Source organism: Zootoca vivipara, chromosome 8 (assembly GCF_963506605.1).
Source record: "Zootoca vivipara chromosome 8, rZooViv1.1, whole genome shotgun sequence".
NCBI lineage: Eukaryota > Metazoa > Chordata > Lepidosauria > Squamata > Lacertidae > Zootoca > Zootoca vivipara.
In genome coordinates this window covers 10,284,544-10,303,090 of record NC_083283.1, presented here as the reverse complement: position 1 = coordinate 10,303,090, position 18,547 = coordinate 10,284,544, and the positions used below count along the sequence as shown (strand labels likewise).

The 18,547-nt window shown below is 45.6% G+C and overlaps 1 protein-coding gene across 3 annotated transcripts in view; it reads left to right on the top strand.

Annotated features, from left to right (window-relative positions):
• Positions 1 to 17,342, top strand: part of EFR3A (EFR3 homolog A) — an 88,058-nt gene extending 70,716 nt beyond the window's left edge. For 2 of the 3 annotated variants that reach the window (XM_060277608.1, XM_060277609.1), the window contains exons 17-25: positions 464 to 595; positions 945 to 1,012; positions 2,656 to 2,783; positions 4,909 to 5,000; positions 5,363 to 5,411; positions 5,666 to 5,769; positions 7,927 to 7,976; positions 12,291 to 12,385; positions 12,526 to 17,342. In XM_060277608.1, coding sequence (XP_060133591.1) covers positions 464 to 595; positions 945 to 1,012; positions 2,656 to 2,783; positions 4,909 to 5,000; positions 5,363 to 5,411; positions 5,666 to 5,769; positions 7,927 to 7,976; positions 12,291 to 12,385; positions 12,526 to 12,560 — 753 coding nt within the window. In that variant the 3' untranslated portion in view covers positions 12,561 to 17,342. Of the gene's footprint in view, positions 1 to 463; positions 596 to 944; positions 1,013 to 2,655; positions 2,784 to 4,908; positions 5,001 to 5,362; positions 5,412 to 5,665; positions 5,770 to 7,926; positions 7,977 to 12,290; positions 12,425 to 12,525 lie in introns of all 3 variants that reach the window. The other variant, XM_060277610.1, reaches the window with a different exon arrangement.
• The last annotated feature ends 1,205 nt before the right edge of the window (positions 17,343 to 18,547 follow it).

Genomic DNA, 18,547 nt, shown 5'->3' with positions numbered 1-18,547 from the left:
GTTTGTTGTAGCAATTGCAGTGTGCTATGTGCTGCGTGGTTTTTGTTTTTATTGCTTCTTTTCTTTCTAATGTTGTATTCTGTTGCTGGTGTTTTTCACTGACTACCCCACCCTACCCCCGGCCACCTGAACAAAGCTCCTGGATAACTGAGGGTCCATAGACCGCAGTTTGAGAACCCTTGCCTCCAACACACTGTCAGATCATAACTACCCATGCCCTGAAAAACTGTTTTAAGATGCGTTGTGCACTGCGCAAGCTATTTAGACTAGTTTGTCTTTCAAAATAAATAAATAAAACTTGAACTGACTTCTCCACTCAAAAGACTTAACAGTGACCTGGGATGGGGGACGGGGGGACGGACTGTTTTACCTTCCTGGCTCTTAGTCTTTTCACCCATATGAAAAAGAATATGACCAATGCCAGTCTTGAATGAGGTTCCGCCTTCCCTTCCTTTCATTGTAGGACATTGCAATCCTTAACGAAGACAACTTGCCCATGTTCCATCGCTGTAGCGTGATGGCAGTGGTAGCCGCATACCTCAACTTCCTGAGCCAGATGATCGCTGTTCCTGCTTTTTGCCAACATGTTACTAAGGTGCTGTATCGCTTCTGATTTTTGAGAGTGTGCCTTGCATTGATACAATAGGAGAACTGCCCTTCCAGCTTGGCTAAATAAAGAGCCCAAAGCAAATTTGGGTTGGGGGTTACTTGTGGCAATTATATGTATGGACTGCAAAGACAGACCACTGTGAATGACAGCAGGCATGGGCTGGGGCTTAAAGGAAACAGGCTCATCCCTCAAACATGTCCACACTAGCAATGCATATTTATTTATTTATTTATTTACTTACTTACTTACTTATTTGCAAACATATACATTTTAACATAGAATGCAAACTGAGAAAATTGTCAAACACTGTCTTGTTTTTCTGCTTGTGTTGCAGGTCATTGAAACCAGACATGTAGAAGCACCCTATTTTTTACCTGAAACAATTTTCCGAGAGAAGTGCAAGTATGTGAAATTTTAACAACTCGTAAAGCGTGAGAACCAGTAATGTTTTTGACTTAAGGACTGTGAAAGACCATGCCAGGTTGCTGGCATGTCTAGTTAAAAGGCAATGTCTAGTTAAAAGGCAATCTTCTGCCCAAGACCCTGGAGAGCCTCTGAAACTCAGAATAGACAGTACTGGGCTGGGTGGACAAATAGAATAATAGAACTGTAGAGTTGGAAAGGACTGTGAGTAAAGGTAAAGGGACCCCTGACCATTAGGTCCAGTCGTGACGGACTCTGGGGTTGCAGCGCTCATCTCGCATTATTGGCCGAGGGAGCCAGCGTACAGCTTCCAGGTCATGTGGCCAGCATGACTAAGCTGCTGCTGGTGAACCAGAGCAGCACACAGAAACGCTGTTTACCTTCCCGCCAGAGCGGTACCTATTTATCTACTTGCACTTTGACGTGCTTTCAAACTGCTAGGTTGGCAGGAGCTGGGACTGAGCAACGGGAGCTCACCCCATCGCAGGGATTCGAACCGCCGACCTTCTGATCGACAAGCCCAAGAGGCTTAGTGGTTTAACCCACAGCGCCACCCGCGTCCCTTCAGAATCATAGAACTGTAGAGTTGGAAAGGACTGTGAGGGCCATCTAGTCCAACCTCCAGCAATGCATGAATCTTTTGCCCAATGTGGGGCTCGAACCCATGACCCTGAGATTAAGAGCCTCATGCTCTACCAACTGAGCTATCATGAGTACATGATCTGCCTTGTTCTTCAGGTTCCTGTGTTCCCCAGGTTTTAATGCAAGAGTGGGGGAGCTTTCTCAGTTCAAGGGCTATGCTCTCTTCTGAGCAATCTCTTGGAGCCAGATTCCAGCGCCGGGCAGAACAAGAGGCAAAAGTGCACAGAACAATGAATGCAAATTTTACCTTTGTGCAGTAGTTTAGTTCTGACACGCACCCTGCACTGCTCTGTATCCTCCATTCAGACAAGCAAGAGGCATTGTCAGAGTTCAAGGATACATTCCAGCCAGGTACAAACACTCCAGGTGTGAAGCAGGGCCAGTGAGGGGTGTGGCCTGTGGAGAAGGGGTGTGGCTTGGTAGAAAGACCTTGAAGGCACACCCCTGGTCTAGTAGGTAAAGGTAAAGGGACCCCTGACCGCTAGGTCCAGTCGTGAACGACTCTGGGGTTGCGGCGCTCATCTCGCTTCATTGGCCGAGGGAGCCAAAACAGCTTCCGGGTCATGTGGCCAGCATGATTAAGCCGCTTCTGGTGAACCAGAGAAGTGCACGGAAACACTGTTTACCTTCCTGCCAGAGCGGTACCTATTTATCTACTTGCACTGGCATGCTTTCGAAATGCTAGGTTGGGAGGAGCTGGGACCGAGCAACGGGAGCTCACCCCGTCGTGGGGATTTGAACCGCCGACCTTCTGATCGGCAAGCCCTAGGCTCTGTAGTTTAGACCACAGCGCCACCCGCGTCCCACGGTCTAGTTGGTACTGAATACTATTTAAGAATAAGATCTAGGATGGCAGTATTCACCTTTGGTTAATTCGCTCTAACCTACATTCTGAATGAACCATGCCTCTCTCTTTTTTTCATTCTTTGCTTCTTTTATGTAATGGTTTGAAATCCACAATTGCAAATTATGGTTTAAAGCCTGCCCAAGTCCCTGGAGAAGGACGAAACAAGCTTGTTCTTCCTGACCAACCAAATGGCAGAATCGCTGGGTGGCAGCGGCTACTGCGTGGAGAGACTGTCTGTGCCATATGTACCACTTGTGACAGGTAAGCCGTTGATGGCTCACGCATCCTCTTCACCTGTAGTCATTGACCAACATTTATCATAGCTGCTTTTTTAAGGGAGGAGGAGCACCTTTGGTGCTTTCCAGCAGTCCAACAACACTGGAAGTGTAACCAGGCTCCCCATCCTTGGTGTAGGACAATCCCAAAGACTCCTAATATTATCTGAGTGAAATGCATATGCATACATTTTTAGAAGCATATCATACTGACTTTCTTGATTGCAGCTATTTATTATACCTATCGTGGAGGCCCTTTGAGGATGAATAAACTCTGTGATACATTTCACTGCTAGTGAACAACAGAGTCTTCTTGGATCAGGCATGCTCAGTGGTCTTATTGATTCTGTGTCTCTTTATACAGAGCAAGACATGCACACATACATGTTTGGCTCTGGGGGGGTGGGACAGGCTCCTTCTCTATCACTAACATATTAAATGCAGTTCAGAGCATTGCAAAGGAGTTGAGACCCAGAGCCTTTCTCGGGTAGCCCAGTTCTTTAGATTCTGACCCAAACGTTGATGACTTTTCTGCTGCCCCATTTTTTTTTCTAATTTTCTGTATGGTATGTCATCCTAAAGCTTCTATTTCCATTCTTATGCATCTTTGGAAATGTAGCTCTATTCCCATCTGGCAAAAAGCCTCATAAAAGCAGGCGCAAGTCGAAAGGTAAATTGGAGCTGCCACTGCTTGTTCCTGTTATAGCTTCATGGTGTTAGGATCCAGAGACAGCCAAATAAGCTCCTTATGCTCATAGGTAGAAAATCCCAGTGTTGTGCGATTTTCCTTTATTTTCCCTGCTCCTAGTAGCTGTGACCCACAAAACTGTAGACATTTGGGCTGCCATACAGGGTGTCCTGGTTTTTACTTTTTGAAATACGGCAACCAGGGTCGGATTTAGGTTTGATGAGGCCCTAAGCTACTGAAGTAATTGGGACCTTTATATGTCCCGCTGTCCTTTGTCAACAACAAATTGTCACTTTTTTGTGTTGAATATATGCTAGATGGTAATTGATGGACCTAATAGGTATCTAAAGCCATTTGCCCATGTTGCCATACAACCAGTCCATGCAGAATGTAGGCCCCCTATATATAGAAATGAGCAAACCAGTGATATTTGAGGGAGCAGGCTAGCAGGCGGGGCCCATTACTTACATCATAGGAGCCTACACAACACAAAACACTGTTGCTGTATGTAGGTTTTATTTTATTTGTTTTTTCTTATATTTTGGAAATGTACACCAGACTTTTTTCCTTTAATGTTTTTTGGGGGCCCCAAGAGAGTGGGGCTCTAAGCTATAGCTTTTTTAGCTTATATGTAAATCCGGCACTGATGGCAACCCTAGTAGATGTAGCATATTCGTATGCATCTCATAGGTATTTTTTCCAAATGTTTTTTTTAATCTATCTTTGCATTTATATCCCACCTTTCCTCCAAGGGCTCTCCTCTCCTCCATGTGATCCTCACAGCACCCCTGCAAAGTAGAGGTAGTAATTGCCCAAAGTCACCCAGTAATCTTCATGGCCACACGGGGATTTGAACCCCCGTCTCCCAGATTGCAGCCTAGCACTCTAACCGCAGCCCCACTCTGGCTCTTCACAGACTTCCAGTCTGCTTCTGCGGACAATTCAAGTTGCTGGTATTCTCTTGCAAAGCCCTTGATGGTTCATGGCCAAGGAATTGGAGGCACCAGCTATGAACTTGTCTGCTTTCTGGCACCTTTATGCTTTCCTGCAAGTGGCCTATCTTAATTTTAGAAGACAACTGGAGAGAGGGCCTTTTCATTGATGGTGACCAAGTCACAGGACATTTCTCCCAGAGATACTTAGTTGACGCTGACAGTTTGGGGTCAGTTTTGCCTCCACCCATGCAAGCAAGAGGGCTTATAGGAGTTTCAGGATGAATTCCTGCCAGGCAAAAGCACTCAAAGAGGGTGTGAAGCAGGCAGGTGAGGGGTGTGGCCTGGAGACAAGGGGTGTGGCTAGACAGAGTCCATAGGGGCCTGGGAGGGGCCACTGAAATTTGGATTGACTCGCTTCAGTTTGGGACAAAGAAAACAGGAATATACAATGATGTATTGACGAGATAGGCATTTCTCTTTTTGTTCAGATGAGGACAGGATGTCCAGGAGGAAGAGTATCGTGGACACATTGTCAATTCAGGTAGACATTCTGCCTGGCTGCAGCAGCCTGGATGAAAAGGTATGTAACAGTTCTCCCTTTTTTAAAAATGGAAATTCCCTTATGCTGAATAGGTTTCCTCGCAAGAAAAGGGAAAACTTGACAGCTATGGATAATGCATCTCCCCCCACCAAACATTCTTCAGTGCTTTCACTCTATCTATATACCACAAGCTATGGTAGTCAGGGTTGTGATTTGCATATGCAGATCCACGGTACTGCATGAAATTTTTAAAGTAAAAATGTCACCAGGGAAAAAAAGCATACACGTGATTCAAAGGGCTGTTTATGGGGTGGAAAAAAATATTTGAGACACTTAAGATGAATTGTGGCTGACCTTTTACTACTATTGACATATTACCCTAAACACTATTGTTTCTTTAGGCAAATAGCACTGAAGAAATCACCTTTGAGACGCTGAAGCAGGCAATAGGTAAGAAGGTTTTGCATTTCTATATTCACTAGTAAAAATAATATGCTCCCATAATAATTCACTTCAAGGGTGAATTATTTCACTTCAGCCTTTGTTTAATACGTTGCCCCTAAATTGGGATGAGGATGAATAATATCCCTGGTGTTTCCCTTCCCTTTGCTCCCACCTTTCTGGTTACTCTGTTGATGCTGTTAGCAGCTTATAGTCCTTGGCTTAAAGTTGGTTGGTTTCCCCTCTCCCCATCTCTCCAAAAGACAACAATGGGCTTGAGGAGCAAGAGAAAGAAAGGAGGCGCCTTGTGATCGAAAGATTCCAGAAGGCTCCTTTTGAAGAAATTGCTGCACAGTGTGAGACCAAGGTAAGTCCCTACCTTGATCTACCTACTCGATACTGCTAAGGGCCTAAACAGATGCACCAGGTACGTTGGACCTCATTAGCGACGAATGTCAGAGAGAAAGTGCCAAGGCTCTCCTGTCTCTGGACTAGGGACAGCCAACATGACACCCACCAGATGCTAGGGACTGCAGCTCCCATAATCCTCGACCATTCACCGTTCTGGCTAGGGCTGATGGGAGTTGGAGTCCCAAACATCCCTCTATACTTAGATGCCTCCTCCTCCCCCACGCATACAGATACCCTTTGGCAAGCATATTACAAAGGAATCTTCTAGGGCAGGCTTCCTCAACCTCGGCCCTCCAGATGTTTTGAGACTACAGTTCCCATCATCCCTGACCACTGGTCCTGCTAGCAAGGCATCATGGGAGTTGTAAGCCAAAGACATCTGGAGCGCCGAGGTTGAGGAAGCCTGTTCTAGGGAATAGGTGAGGCTGCAGAAGAGGTAACAGGTAGAGATGTGGGACTCGAGGTGGGCAAAGCCACCTGAGAATGAATGTGGACAGCTAAGACATTCTTGTATGGGAAGCCTTGTTTTCGACTCCAGTGAGTGTTCTCTGTGCATAGATGCTGGGATGCTGGTATCTGTGCAGCTGATATCCATACAGAACTTTCATAATATTGGACTACTGCAATGTGCTGTACGTGGGGCTACCTTTGAAGGTGACTCGGAAACGACAACTAATCCAGAATGCAGCAGCTAGACTGGTGACAGGGAGCAGCCGCCGGGACCATAGGTCTTAAAGGATCTGCATTGGCTCCCAGTACATTTCCGAGCACAATTCAAAGTGTTGGTGCTGACCTTTAAAGCCCTAAACGGCTTTGGCCCTGTATACCTGAAGGTACGTCTCCACCACCATCATTCATCCTGGACACTGAGATCGAGCACTGAGGGCCTTTTGACAGTTCCCTCACTATGAGAAGTGAGGTTGCAGGGAGCCAGGCAGAGCACCTTCTCGGTGGTTGCACCCACCCTGTGGAATGCCCTCCCAACAGATGTCAAGGAGATAAACAGCTATCTGACTTTTAGAAGACATGTGAAGGCAACCTTGTTAAGGGAAGTTTTTAATATTTGATGTTTTATCGTGTTTTTAATATTCTTTTGGGAGCCATCCAGTGTGTAATCCAGTCAGATAGGGGTGGCAAACAAATATTATTATTATTACTACTACTACTACTAATCATCATAATCATTATCATTATAGTAATCCCTGGGACAGGGCTGGTTAACCCACATTGTCCCACTGCAACCTACGTCCACCCTCCCCACCAAAAAACCATTTTTGGTTATTTTTTACTTCTGTTATAAAAAGCAAGCTTTAGATTGTTATTTTTAGTTATTGTCTGCTCTGATGGGTCCCATGCTGTGATATGATGCCATTCTGGCCCCTCAAAATTCCTCTCCTCGCCCAACCACTCCTATGGGTCTCTCTGTGATGCTAAAAGCTTTGTGTGGAACCCCTCCCCTATGAGAGACCCTAAAATTTGCATCTTTTTTTAAATAAAAAAATCCTTTCCCCATTTTGGCAAGTTGACCATTCCTGCTTTTGTGTGTCAGCAGCTTTGACCTGTGGCCCTTGAAGGGTTGACAAAGGTTCAAGGTGGCCCTTGACCCCCAAAATGATTAGCCACCCCTGCCCTAAGAGTTTACATTTACCATTTGTGCCTTACAGACACACGTTTTGGTGTGGGCAAGCTTCATTGAAATGGTTATACCCTTTTGCAAGGGTATAATCCTGGCTGTGTACTCCTCCCCCAGCACATCAGTTGTGTGAATCACTGGCAGTCCCCGGGAAAGGGACTGCATATCTGGGTGTGTCCCCAGTGTCAGACATGCTGCCCCCCCCCAAAAAAATACATTCATGTGTTCCCGCAGGCCAAATGCATAAGGAGCTGCTCATGCACAAGCTTCCATGTGATTGGATAATCCCAGCTGTGCGGGTACCCACAACCACCATGTCCAATCCCAGTAACTTCATGGTACCCTAGGTTACCAGTGGATTCTGATACAAGATCAGTGCTGGTATTGCTGGCTCTGTTTTTCCAGACCAATTTGTCAGAAGGTTGCAGTGGTTACCCAGCACCCCACTCCCTAAAATATCCAATCTATTCTCCCTTGCAGGCAAACTTGCTCCACGACAGGCTGACACAGATATTGGAACGCACCATTCGGTAAGAGTTCGTGGAAGTTGTTTTGCGTTTGTGAAGAATAGGTGTTGGCTGCACTCCCATCCATGCTTACTAGGGTCCCATTAACATCTATAGCACTTCCTTCTAAGACAGGGGTCGGCAACATTTTTTGAGGCCGGTCCGGTCCACTCCCCGGCAGACCTCTTGGTGGGCCAGAGCATGCGCACCCGCGCTCAAGCTATTTCTGACGCTCTTCCGGGGTGGAAGAATGCAGGAAATAGCGTGCGCGCGTGCGCTACAGGCACTCCTCTCTCCCGGAAGTGCGCTGGAAATAGCGTATATGCATGCGTACAGGCACACCTCCGGGTGAGGAGCATGTACGCGAACGTGCGCACACGCTATTTCCAGCACACTTCCGACCCGGAAGTCCGTCCCCACGGCAAGAAAAAAAATGGCGCCGTGGGAAAAAAAGCATTGAATCCCCATGCCAATCCACGGAACGGCCATGGGCTGGTTCCAGGAAGCTCATGGGCCGGAAGCAGCCCATGGGCTTTAGGTTGTCGACCTCTGTTTTGAGGGATTAGACTGTTAGTCTAATAGATTTAAACTGATTTTCTCAAAGAGCATCTCTGCGCTACAGAGTTAGAATGGTTTAGCAGGTATTCCCTCTCATCAGGAAACCCTGGTCACTGAAGTTCTGTGAGGGGTGGTGGTAACAATCTCTGTAACAGGCTTCATCGCATCTTTCCCACAGTATATTTCCTATGATTCTTCGGAATAGTTTTGTCATTGGAATTCTACTCAAGATTGATCCAGAGTAGATTCCAGCATATAGTTAGCAGAGTAACAACTTAAACACGTTGCAGAATTCCCCCAAAATAGACCAGAGGCAATTGTATTTCATCCAGCGGAGCTTTACTGCTACTTGAAGGCAAATGAGCAGAACGGTCAAAAATCTAATACATTCAGGATTGACACTGTCCATGAAAAATCCACTTGCAGCAGTCTTAACTGAAACTTACAGTAACTTATAATAAGACTAAACCTTAACACTAAGCATACAGAACACCACACCAAATGGATAATAGATAGAAAAAGTAAGTGAAACTCAGGCTCCTTCTGGCCTTACTTTTATAGTCAGCATGACTTTGACAGAGGAGATAACAGAACCAGTTTAAACCAGCTGTACTCGGCTTCTCTGAAGGAATAACCCAAACATCATGAAGCTTCTTTCACACAGAGAAGGTTCCAGAACCCTCTTGAATTAAATTAGAGTAGGAAAGATCTCTACACATCAGATCAATACTTTCTGTACTAAGAAATGCAAACTGACAAGTTTAACTAGCATAAAACAACCTGGGCAAGGTTTTCTAGGGTCAGTGGCGACTAGAATCATAGAATCATAGAGTTGGAAGAGACCACAAGGGCCATCCAGTCCAACCCCCTGCCAAGCAGGAAACACCATCAAAGCATTCCTGACAGATGGCTGTCAAGCCTCTGCTTAAAGACCTCCAAAGAAGGAGACTCCACCACACTCCTTGGCAGCAAATTCCACTGCCGAACAGCTCTTACTGTCAGGAAGTTCTTCCTAATGTTTAGGTGGAATTTTCTTTCTTGTAGTTTGAATCTGTTGCTCCGTGTCCGCTTCTCTGGAGCAGCAGAAAACAACCTTTCTCCCTCCTCTATATGACATCCTTTTATATATTTGAACATGGTTATCATATCACCCCTTAACCTTCTCTTCTCCAGGCTAAACATACCCAGCTCCCTAAGCCGTTCCTCATAAGGCATCGTTTCCAGGCCTTTGACCATTTTGGTTGCCCTCTTCTGGACACGTTCCAGCTTATCAGTATCCTTCTTGAACTGTGGTGCCCAGAACTGGACACAGTACTCCAGGTGAGGTCTGACCAGAGCAGAATACAGTGGTACTATTACTTCCCTTGATCTAGATGCTATACTCCTATTGATGCAGCCCAGAATTGCATTGGCTTTTTTAGCTGCTGCATCACACTGCTGACTCATGTCAAGTTTGTGGTCTACCAAGACTCCTAGATCCTTTTCACATGTACTGCTCTCAAGCCAGGTGTCTCCCATCCTGTATTTGTGCCTTTCATTTTTTTTGCCCAAGTGTAGTACTTTACATTTCTCCTTGTTAAAATTCATCTTGTTTGCTTTGGCCCAGTTGTCTAATCTGTTAAGGTCATTCTGAAGTGTGATCCTGTCCTCTGGGGTGTTAGCCACCCCTCCCAATTTGGTGTCATCTGCAAACTTGCTCAGGATGCCCTCAAGCCCATCATCCAAGTCATTGATAAAGATGTTGAACAAGACTGGGCCCAAGACAGAACCCTGTGGCACCCCACTAGTCACTACTCTCCAGGATGAGGAGGAGCCATTGATGAGCACCCTTTGGGTTCGGTCAGTAAGCCAGTTACAAATCCACTGAATGGTAGCATTGTCTAGCCCACATTTTACCAGCTTCTTTACAAGAATATCATGGGGCACCTTGTCAAAGGCCTTGCTGACATGACTTATTTTTCAGGAACCCATGCTGACTTTTAGTGATCACAGAGTTTCTTTCTAGGTGCTCACAGACTGTTTGCTTAATGATCTGCTCTAGAATCTTTCCTGGTATTGATGTCAGGCTGACTGGGCGGTAATTGTTTGGGTCCTCTCTTTTCCCCTTTTTGAAAATAGGGACAACATTTGCCCTCCTCCAGTCTGCTGGAACTTCGCCTGTTCTCCAGGAATTTTCAAAGATTATTGCCAGTGGTTCTGAAATCACCTCTGCCAGTTCTTTTAATACTCTTGGATGTAGTTCATCTGGCCCTGGAATACATCTAAACTAGCCAAGTATTCTTGTACTACCTCCTTACTTATTCTGGGCTGTGTTTCCCCTGCTGAATCATCTGCTCCATATTCTTCAGGTCGGGCGTTGTTTTCTTTCTTGGAGAAGACTGAGGCAAAGAAGGCATTGAGGAGTTCTGCCCTTTCTCTGTCCCCTGTTTGCATTTCACCATCTTCTCCTCTGAGTGACCCCACTGTTTCCTTGTTTTTCCTTTTGCTACGGACATACCCATAAAAGCCCTTTTTGTTGCTTTTAACCTCTCTAGCGAGCCTGAGTTCATTCTGTGCTTTAGCTTTTCTGACTTTGTCTCTACACGTGCTGGCTATATGTTTGAATTCCTCTCTGGAGATTTCCCCCCTTTTCCATTTTTTGTACATATCCCTTTTAAATCTTAACTCAGTCAAAAGTTCTTTAGATAGCCAGCCTGGCTTCTTTAGGCACCTTCCATGTTTCCGTCTCATTGGTATTGCCTGAAGTTGTGCTTTTAATATCTCCCTTTTAACAAACTCCCAACCATCATAAACTCCCTTCCCTTTTAGTATTACTGTCCATGGGATTTCACCCAGCGTTTCCCTAAGTTTTCTGAAGTTGGCTTTCTTAAAGTCTAGAATTTGGACCTTAGTATGCTTGGTTGCTCCTTTCCGCTGGATAATAAACTCCAAAAGAGCATGGTCACTCCCACCTAATGATCCTGCCACTTCTACCCCACTAACCAAGTCATCACTATTGGTTAGGACCAGATCTAAAATGGCTGATCCTCTTGTTGCTTCTCCCACTTTCTGGACAATGAAGTTGTCTGCAAGGCCAGTGAGGAATCTGTCTAGTGGACCCTGGACTTGGTAGGGCAACTAGGTGAATCCTAGTCTACCTGGTAGGGCAACTAGGTGAATCCTAGTCTACCTGACATTTTGCATCTCTGTATACAAACCTGTCTGGTTGCTAAGAAAGGTCACCTTCTCTTGGCCCCATTGATCTCAAAGGCACAGTTAGTGGTGACAGAAGGGGAGCGTTTTCTGTGGCTGTTCCCATATTGTGGAATCCCCTCCCCAAAGAGGTTAGACCAGCTCCCTCTCTGTTATCCTTCCACCAGCAGGAAGGATTGAAAGATACAGCCATATTTATGCTTTAAGCATTCCTAAACAACAGCTATTCTGTCCAGCTATGACTTAGCTGGACAGAATAGCTGTTGTTTAGATGCTTAAAGCATAAATATGGCTGTATCTTTCAATCTGCTCGGCACTTTCTTCCCTTCCCAAGTGACCCCACCCTAAAGTGGTGTCCATTTCAATGCTGAATAAATTCCTGTTCATTGATCTGACCGACGTCTGGTATGGATAGGGTTGTCCAGGCAAACCCTTTATCACCCCAGTATTTTTCCTAACAGTACCCCAGGCAGGAGACAACCTGAAAGGAGTGCCTTATCACAAGCACTTAAAAGCAAGAGAAATAAAATTGTGAGCATGCAGCAAAGCCTAAAAACGATGCCTTGATTTGTTCTCCATCTTCTCCAGGCCTCCTCCGAGCCCTTCTGGAACGGTGGCGATTAACACTGGACACAACCATTACCGGTCCATCCCAGTCTACGAGATGAAGTTTCCTGATCTTTGTGTGTATTGAGTGTCCTCTGAATTCGTCAAAAAGACAGGTTTTTGGCTTCTCAGAAAATTGTTTCATCGAGTTTAATGGGGTGTCTGCCCAGAGCAGATCACGTTATATTTTGAATATGTTTTTGTTTTGTTTTTATAGGTGAATTCTCCAACACTTCTGCTGCGTCCCAGTAATAGTGCATTAGCGATAGATCTATACCGGACTTTCCACACAATTAGTTACTTTATTAGTAGTTCTGTCATGTTTTCCCCAGTGTTAACTGCACTATTGCCAGCTGGAGGGGCACTCCTGCGCTATTGTGCAACATGAACAGGACAAGAGAAAGGAAGAGAACATTTGTGGCATGAAATGTTTCAGGATTTCAGCAGGGAAGCCGTGGGACATGCACCGATTGGAAACAAAGAAGTATTTCCACCCAGAACCTTTGCAGGCACAAGCAGTATTGAAAGCAGGATTGCTCGTGAGCACAAATCTTTATAATGAAATAAGGAGGGGTCCTTATTCATCTCAACTGAATTCAAGACATTTTTTTAAAAAAAACTATTACAAATTGGAAGGAAAACCTTTCTTTCATCCCACCCCCTCTGATTTGTTTATTATATCTTAGCATTTTGTAATTTTTAGACTACAGTTTCAAGTGTAGTATTGGATGGGCTCCTTTCTCTTTTTTTTAACCATGAGTTTTTGTAACCTGTTTTGACATACGTGTTTTTGGCAAGACTGATATATTTACAGCGCTGGGTAGCTCTTTAATGGCATAGAATTTACAGTTCCCAGGAAGGAACTATGAGAGTTATAAACAGGCTTGAAAGACGTTTGAATTTTTGCAAGTTGTTGAAATGAGGAAGATAATCCATGCATGGAGAGGAAGTTGTGTACACACAGTGGTCATGTTAGATCAGTGGTCATGTTAGATCAGGGGTCCCCAAACTATGGCCCGGGGGCCGGATGCGGCCCAATTGGGCTGCCAATCCGGCCCGCGACGACGCACGACGACGCCACCTGCTCTTACGGCGCGCAGCGCGGCAGCGCTCTTCCGGGTCGGGAAAAAAGCACCGAAAATCCTTTGACCCGGAAGAGGTCATTTCTGGTGCACTTCCGGGTCGGGGGAGGCCCATACGCATGCGCACAACGGATCTTTGGCGCTTTTTCCACCCTGGAAGTGTGCCACCGCGCCAGTAAGCGCCCGTGCACATGCGCACGGGCGCGCACTCCCCCGCCCGCCGGCCCGCCGTGCGATCGGCGCGGTGGGAACCGGCCCAAACGCCAGTAAGTCTGGGGACCCCTGTGTTAGATCCTAGAGACAATATTGCAGCTGCATCACACCTCCCAAGTCATTTTACTTCTGCACTGCATGGAGCTAAGCTATGGTTTGGCTTAATTCACATGGTCAAAACCCAGGCTGCAGACAAACCACAAGCAGTAATGAAGGTTTGTCCTAGGGCAGGGATGTCCAAAGTCCGTTTCTGGGGCCAATTCTGGGCCACCGGTCAGTTTAATCCGACCCCTATGGCAGTTAATTTCCTGGTGTAAAATCCTAAAGAAACCTCAACAACCTCAATCCAATAAAAAGCTAAACTGCTTGAATTCTTTAAAAAGCTCAATAACTTTGGGGTAAAATCGTAAAAAAGCTGCACAACTTCAATCCTTAAAAAAAAAAGGTCAACAACTTTGGTCGGCCCTCACGCATGTTCACTTCATCAAATCTGGCCCTCTTTGAAAAAAGTTTGGGCTTACAACCTGCAGTTTGCCTGGAGAAAGCTAAGCCTGGGTTCAGACAAAATGCGTAGCCAAACCATGCCTTAGCTCAGGCATCCCCAACCTGCGGCCCTCCAGATGTTTTGGCCTACAACTCCCATGATCCCTAGCTAACAGGAGCAGTGGTCAGGGATGATGAGAATTGTATTCCAACACATCTGGAGGGCCGAAGTTTGGGGATGCCTGCCTTAGCTCTTCATGATGCAGCAGCAAAACAGCCAGTCAGTGTGAAGCAATTGCAGTATCCTTTCTGGGAGCCTAGCCACTAAAATCCCAGCCCAGGAACTAAAGCTGCATACGAGTAGCATTTGTTGCTACCAATTATCTGTTTGTGGAGTCTGGTATTCACCCCACCCCGAGTGATTGGCAGCAACTTGACTTGCACATTTCTTCTTAGATTGGACTTTCAGCCTGGGAAAACTCACGCATGGTTCCCTGTGTCACATGTGTGCTTCGTCCTGTTGGATCGGCACCCTGGTGCAGGCCATAATAGTGTGTGTTCCTTTCAGTGGCAGTGCTCCATATCGGACGCAGGTGGCACCATGGTCTAAACCACTGAGCCTCTTGGGCTTGCTGATCAGAAGGTTGGCAGTTCGAATCCCCGCAACGGGGTGAGCTCCCGTTGCTGTGACCCAGCTCCTGCCAACCTAGCAGTTCGAAAGCACGCCAGTGCAAGTAGATAAATAGGTACCACTGCGACGGGAAGGTAAATTGCATTTCTGTGCGCTCTGGTTTCCGGCACGGTGTTCCATTGCGCCAGAAGCGGTATAGTCACGCTGGCCGCATGACCCGGAAAGCTCTATATAATGTTTTGGAGCCTTAAACACTTGTTGTGATAGGAATGTGCTGTGCATCCTGCCAAAGGCTATAATGTGGAGACCCGTGCATGCATGAGGCTCCTAGTGCTGACTGTCCCATATGGGGCACCCCCTTCCACCCACTGCTGGCAGTTGGAGGATTTGCCCCATGTTTGTGGGGCTGCATCACCGACCCACGGTCAGGGCGTCTTGCTTCAAAGGCAAGAAGCTTTGTGTTGGGGTCTCTGGAATTGCACTATCCCCCCCTCCCCTTCTAAAGGAATATAATTTTTTTACAAATTGTGGTTTTGAAATGCAGAGTATTTTGTTAATGAGAACTTCGGAGCAATTAAAGGGAAAGCAAGTTATATATTTGATATGGCAAGGGATATGGTAAAGGAATTTTGAAGAAGATAAGTATTTCATAATGTGCCGAACTGTGAAATGGGCGTGAAGTATTTCTCTCTCTCCCTCTTCCTCTCTTTCTCTCTCTCCTCTCTCTCTCTCTCTCTCTCTCCCCCTCTCCCTGTGTATGTGTGTTTAGCAAATCTTTGTAGTTGACGAAACTTGTATAAGTTTAGAATGTTGTTGTCCAGCGATAGCACACAGTGGTACCTCTCGTTGCGGACACGATCCGTTCTGGGGTGCCGTTTGCACCCTGAAAAGTCCAAAATTCTGCGCATATGCGAAGCTCACAGAACGCTTCTGCACCTGCGCGGCGAAACCTGGAAGTAAACACTTCCAGGTTTGTCGCGTTCGCAAGCCGAAAGGACGCAACATGAACCTAACGCAACATGAGGTATGACTGTGCTTTACTTCTATGTGCTTTACTTTTGTATGTGCTTTACTGGATATAATGGTTGCATTAAATTTTGTAGGCCCATGTGTTTGGTACCAACACATTGCCTGTGCAAGGTTAGAGTGTAATATTCTGTTGAAGCTGAACTGCAACATGTTGTGTAAAGAATGTGATAATAATCAGCAGGGCTGTTGCCCTTCCCTGTTGTTCTGTAGATAACATGGAGTATTGAGTGTTGTGCCAAAGATTTATCCTGCTTCCCCCCCCCCCACCTCCCCAACTATTCTCCATCAATTTATGAGGGGGGGAAAACAGCATTCAGAAAACAGAAGGGGGGGAATTTGTGCGAAATTCTCGTGAGCCAGGAACACTTGTTGCACTTACCGTAGCTTTCCCCCCACAAAACCTAAATTCGGAGTGAAACAGCAATCCCCCCCCAGAACCACACCTTGAGCCCTACAGATGTGATTTCCCTTTTGCTTCAGTGGTGTGTGTGAACGAAGCACCACCAAAGTGTCTAAAAAACTCCCCTTTGCTTGCACACTTCCAGTATTGCATTGTATGTAATAAATATATATTTTAAAGACTTGTAGCAGCCAATAGTTTTGGAGGGGGGGTTGTGCACCGGGACCTAGCATTCATAGTATGTTAAAGCTGACTTTATTATTCTTCTCGGTATCTGTAAGGGGGAGGGCTTATAGAGAACCCCCCCCTTCATCCGAAGCAGCCCGTCTCCCAGCAGTCATGAGAGCGAAGGGTCTGATGGAGGGAGTCAGGGAACGGAGAGGGAGAGCCAGGGCTCTGGCAGCATCCAAGAGCCCCTGCTCCATAGGCAGGAAGAAAGGGAGGCGGATAGAGAGGACAGGAATCGGTCAGACAGAAGACCCGTCCCCCTGACGCTGGAATTGAGGAGGAGGAAAGGGCGCTTCTCAGTTCCGAGGCTTTTATGTTGGTCCAGAACGCGGAGGGGGGCAGTGCAGGAATCTGACTCGAGCGGGTAGACATGGAATCAGTAGTTCGTTACACTGTAAATAATGTGCACCAATAAAAATGTCTGAAAGACAAGCATGTGGAAGGTTGTTACTCAAGAGTAGTCACTACATCCCTGACAGTATCCATTTGAAGTATGTCACTTTATCCAACCAACACAAACCCCTGTGTGGGAAATGTCGCCTGGTACAGATCTCTACAGACCAGTTGGGATTCAAGTGTGAACACTCAAACTCCTTTCCTGGGATCCACACAGCCCAGAACTTTGTTTTCATTTCTTTCTCTAGCTTCCTAACTCTCTGGGGGGAAAAACACTGCTAAACCTAAAAAGCGCAGATTCACACGCTTCAGATTTGCAAATTGTCCAGAGTGAAAATATGGCTAGTTTATTCCTTTCACCGCTCATGTTTCCCTGACTTTTACCTAATGAAAAGCTTTTGTGAAATGTAGGACACACTTTCTGTAATCTTCTATACAGCATTTAAGCAAATAAAGGGAAAAGTGAAAATAAGCCACATTGTTTGCGCATGTCTTCCTGAAATCACATGGTATATTATGCTTGCCTTAGGCTTTTAATGGCCTCATGATGTGCTGAGCCAAGGATAGGGAAATCTCTGGTCTGTGGGCCAAATTTGGCCCCCCAGTCTGTTTTAATGAAACTACACCCAGATGCCCCACACCAATGGATTATTTTACAGGGTTTTTTCTCATTAAAAATAATAACAGGGAAAATTTGGACTCCCACTTGTCTTTCTCATGATTAAAATAACTTCCCTTCCAAACTTAATTTTTGCTTCAGGGAGGAAAAATTACAGGTAACCATATCTGTAGGTTTTTGCTGTGGTGCAAAGAGCTTAGGGAGGGCCTTAAATTGCTTTCCCCTTAACAACTGTTTATAATGTGTTAAAATCCACAGGAAATCCAGAGAACATAACTACATATCTTCTGCACTGTATACTGATATACTTTGATACAGGATACAGTGGTGCCTCGCAAGACGAAGAGTCAATTCGTCTTGTGAAAAATTCGTCTTGCGAATCACGGTTTCCCATAGGAATGCATTGAAATGTCTTTTTTTTTTTGCCCATAGGGACACATTAATTAAGTTCCAATGCATTCCTATGGGAAACTGCGATTCGCAAGATGAATTTTTCGCAAAACGAATTCGTCTTGCGAGTCACCATCAGATCGCAAGACGCATTCGTCTTGTGAAAAAATTCGTCTTGCAGGGCATTCGTCTTGTGAGGTACCACTGTATCACTTTGGTTTCCTGTCTCATCAGAAGTAAATCTCAGTGAATTCAGTGAGGCTTACTCCCAAGTAATTGGGGTTAATCTTTGTATTGTGAATTTTAAATATCAAAGAAATGCATCACCCATTATTTTTATCTCATGGGCAGAAGTGATCTCTCCTATGGATTTTATCTAGGCTCCTCTGTTAAAGTCGCAGCCTCTTTGTCAAAGTCGAAAGAACCATCTGGATTTGACTGCCCAATTTTGGCCACTCTATATTTGAATTTTAAAGCTAAAATTAAATTTAAAATCCCAGTTCTCTCCCCGCCCCCCATCCCACTCCGGTTTTCTTGATTTTTAACTAAATTATCCCTTCTTGGTGCCTGAGTGAGGTTAAACAAGATAGAATGACAACTGGAGGAGACTCTTAAGAGTCCCATGGACTGCAAGAAGATCAAACCTATCCATTCTGAAGGAAATCAGCCCTGAGTGCTCACCATAGCTGCCAAGTTTTCCCTTTTCTCACGAGGAAGCCTATTCAGCATAAGGGAAAATCCCTTAAAATAAGGGATAACTTGGCAGCT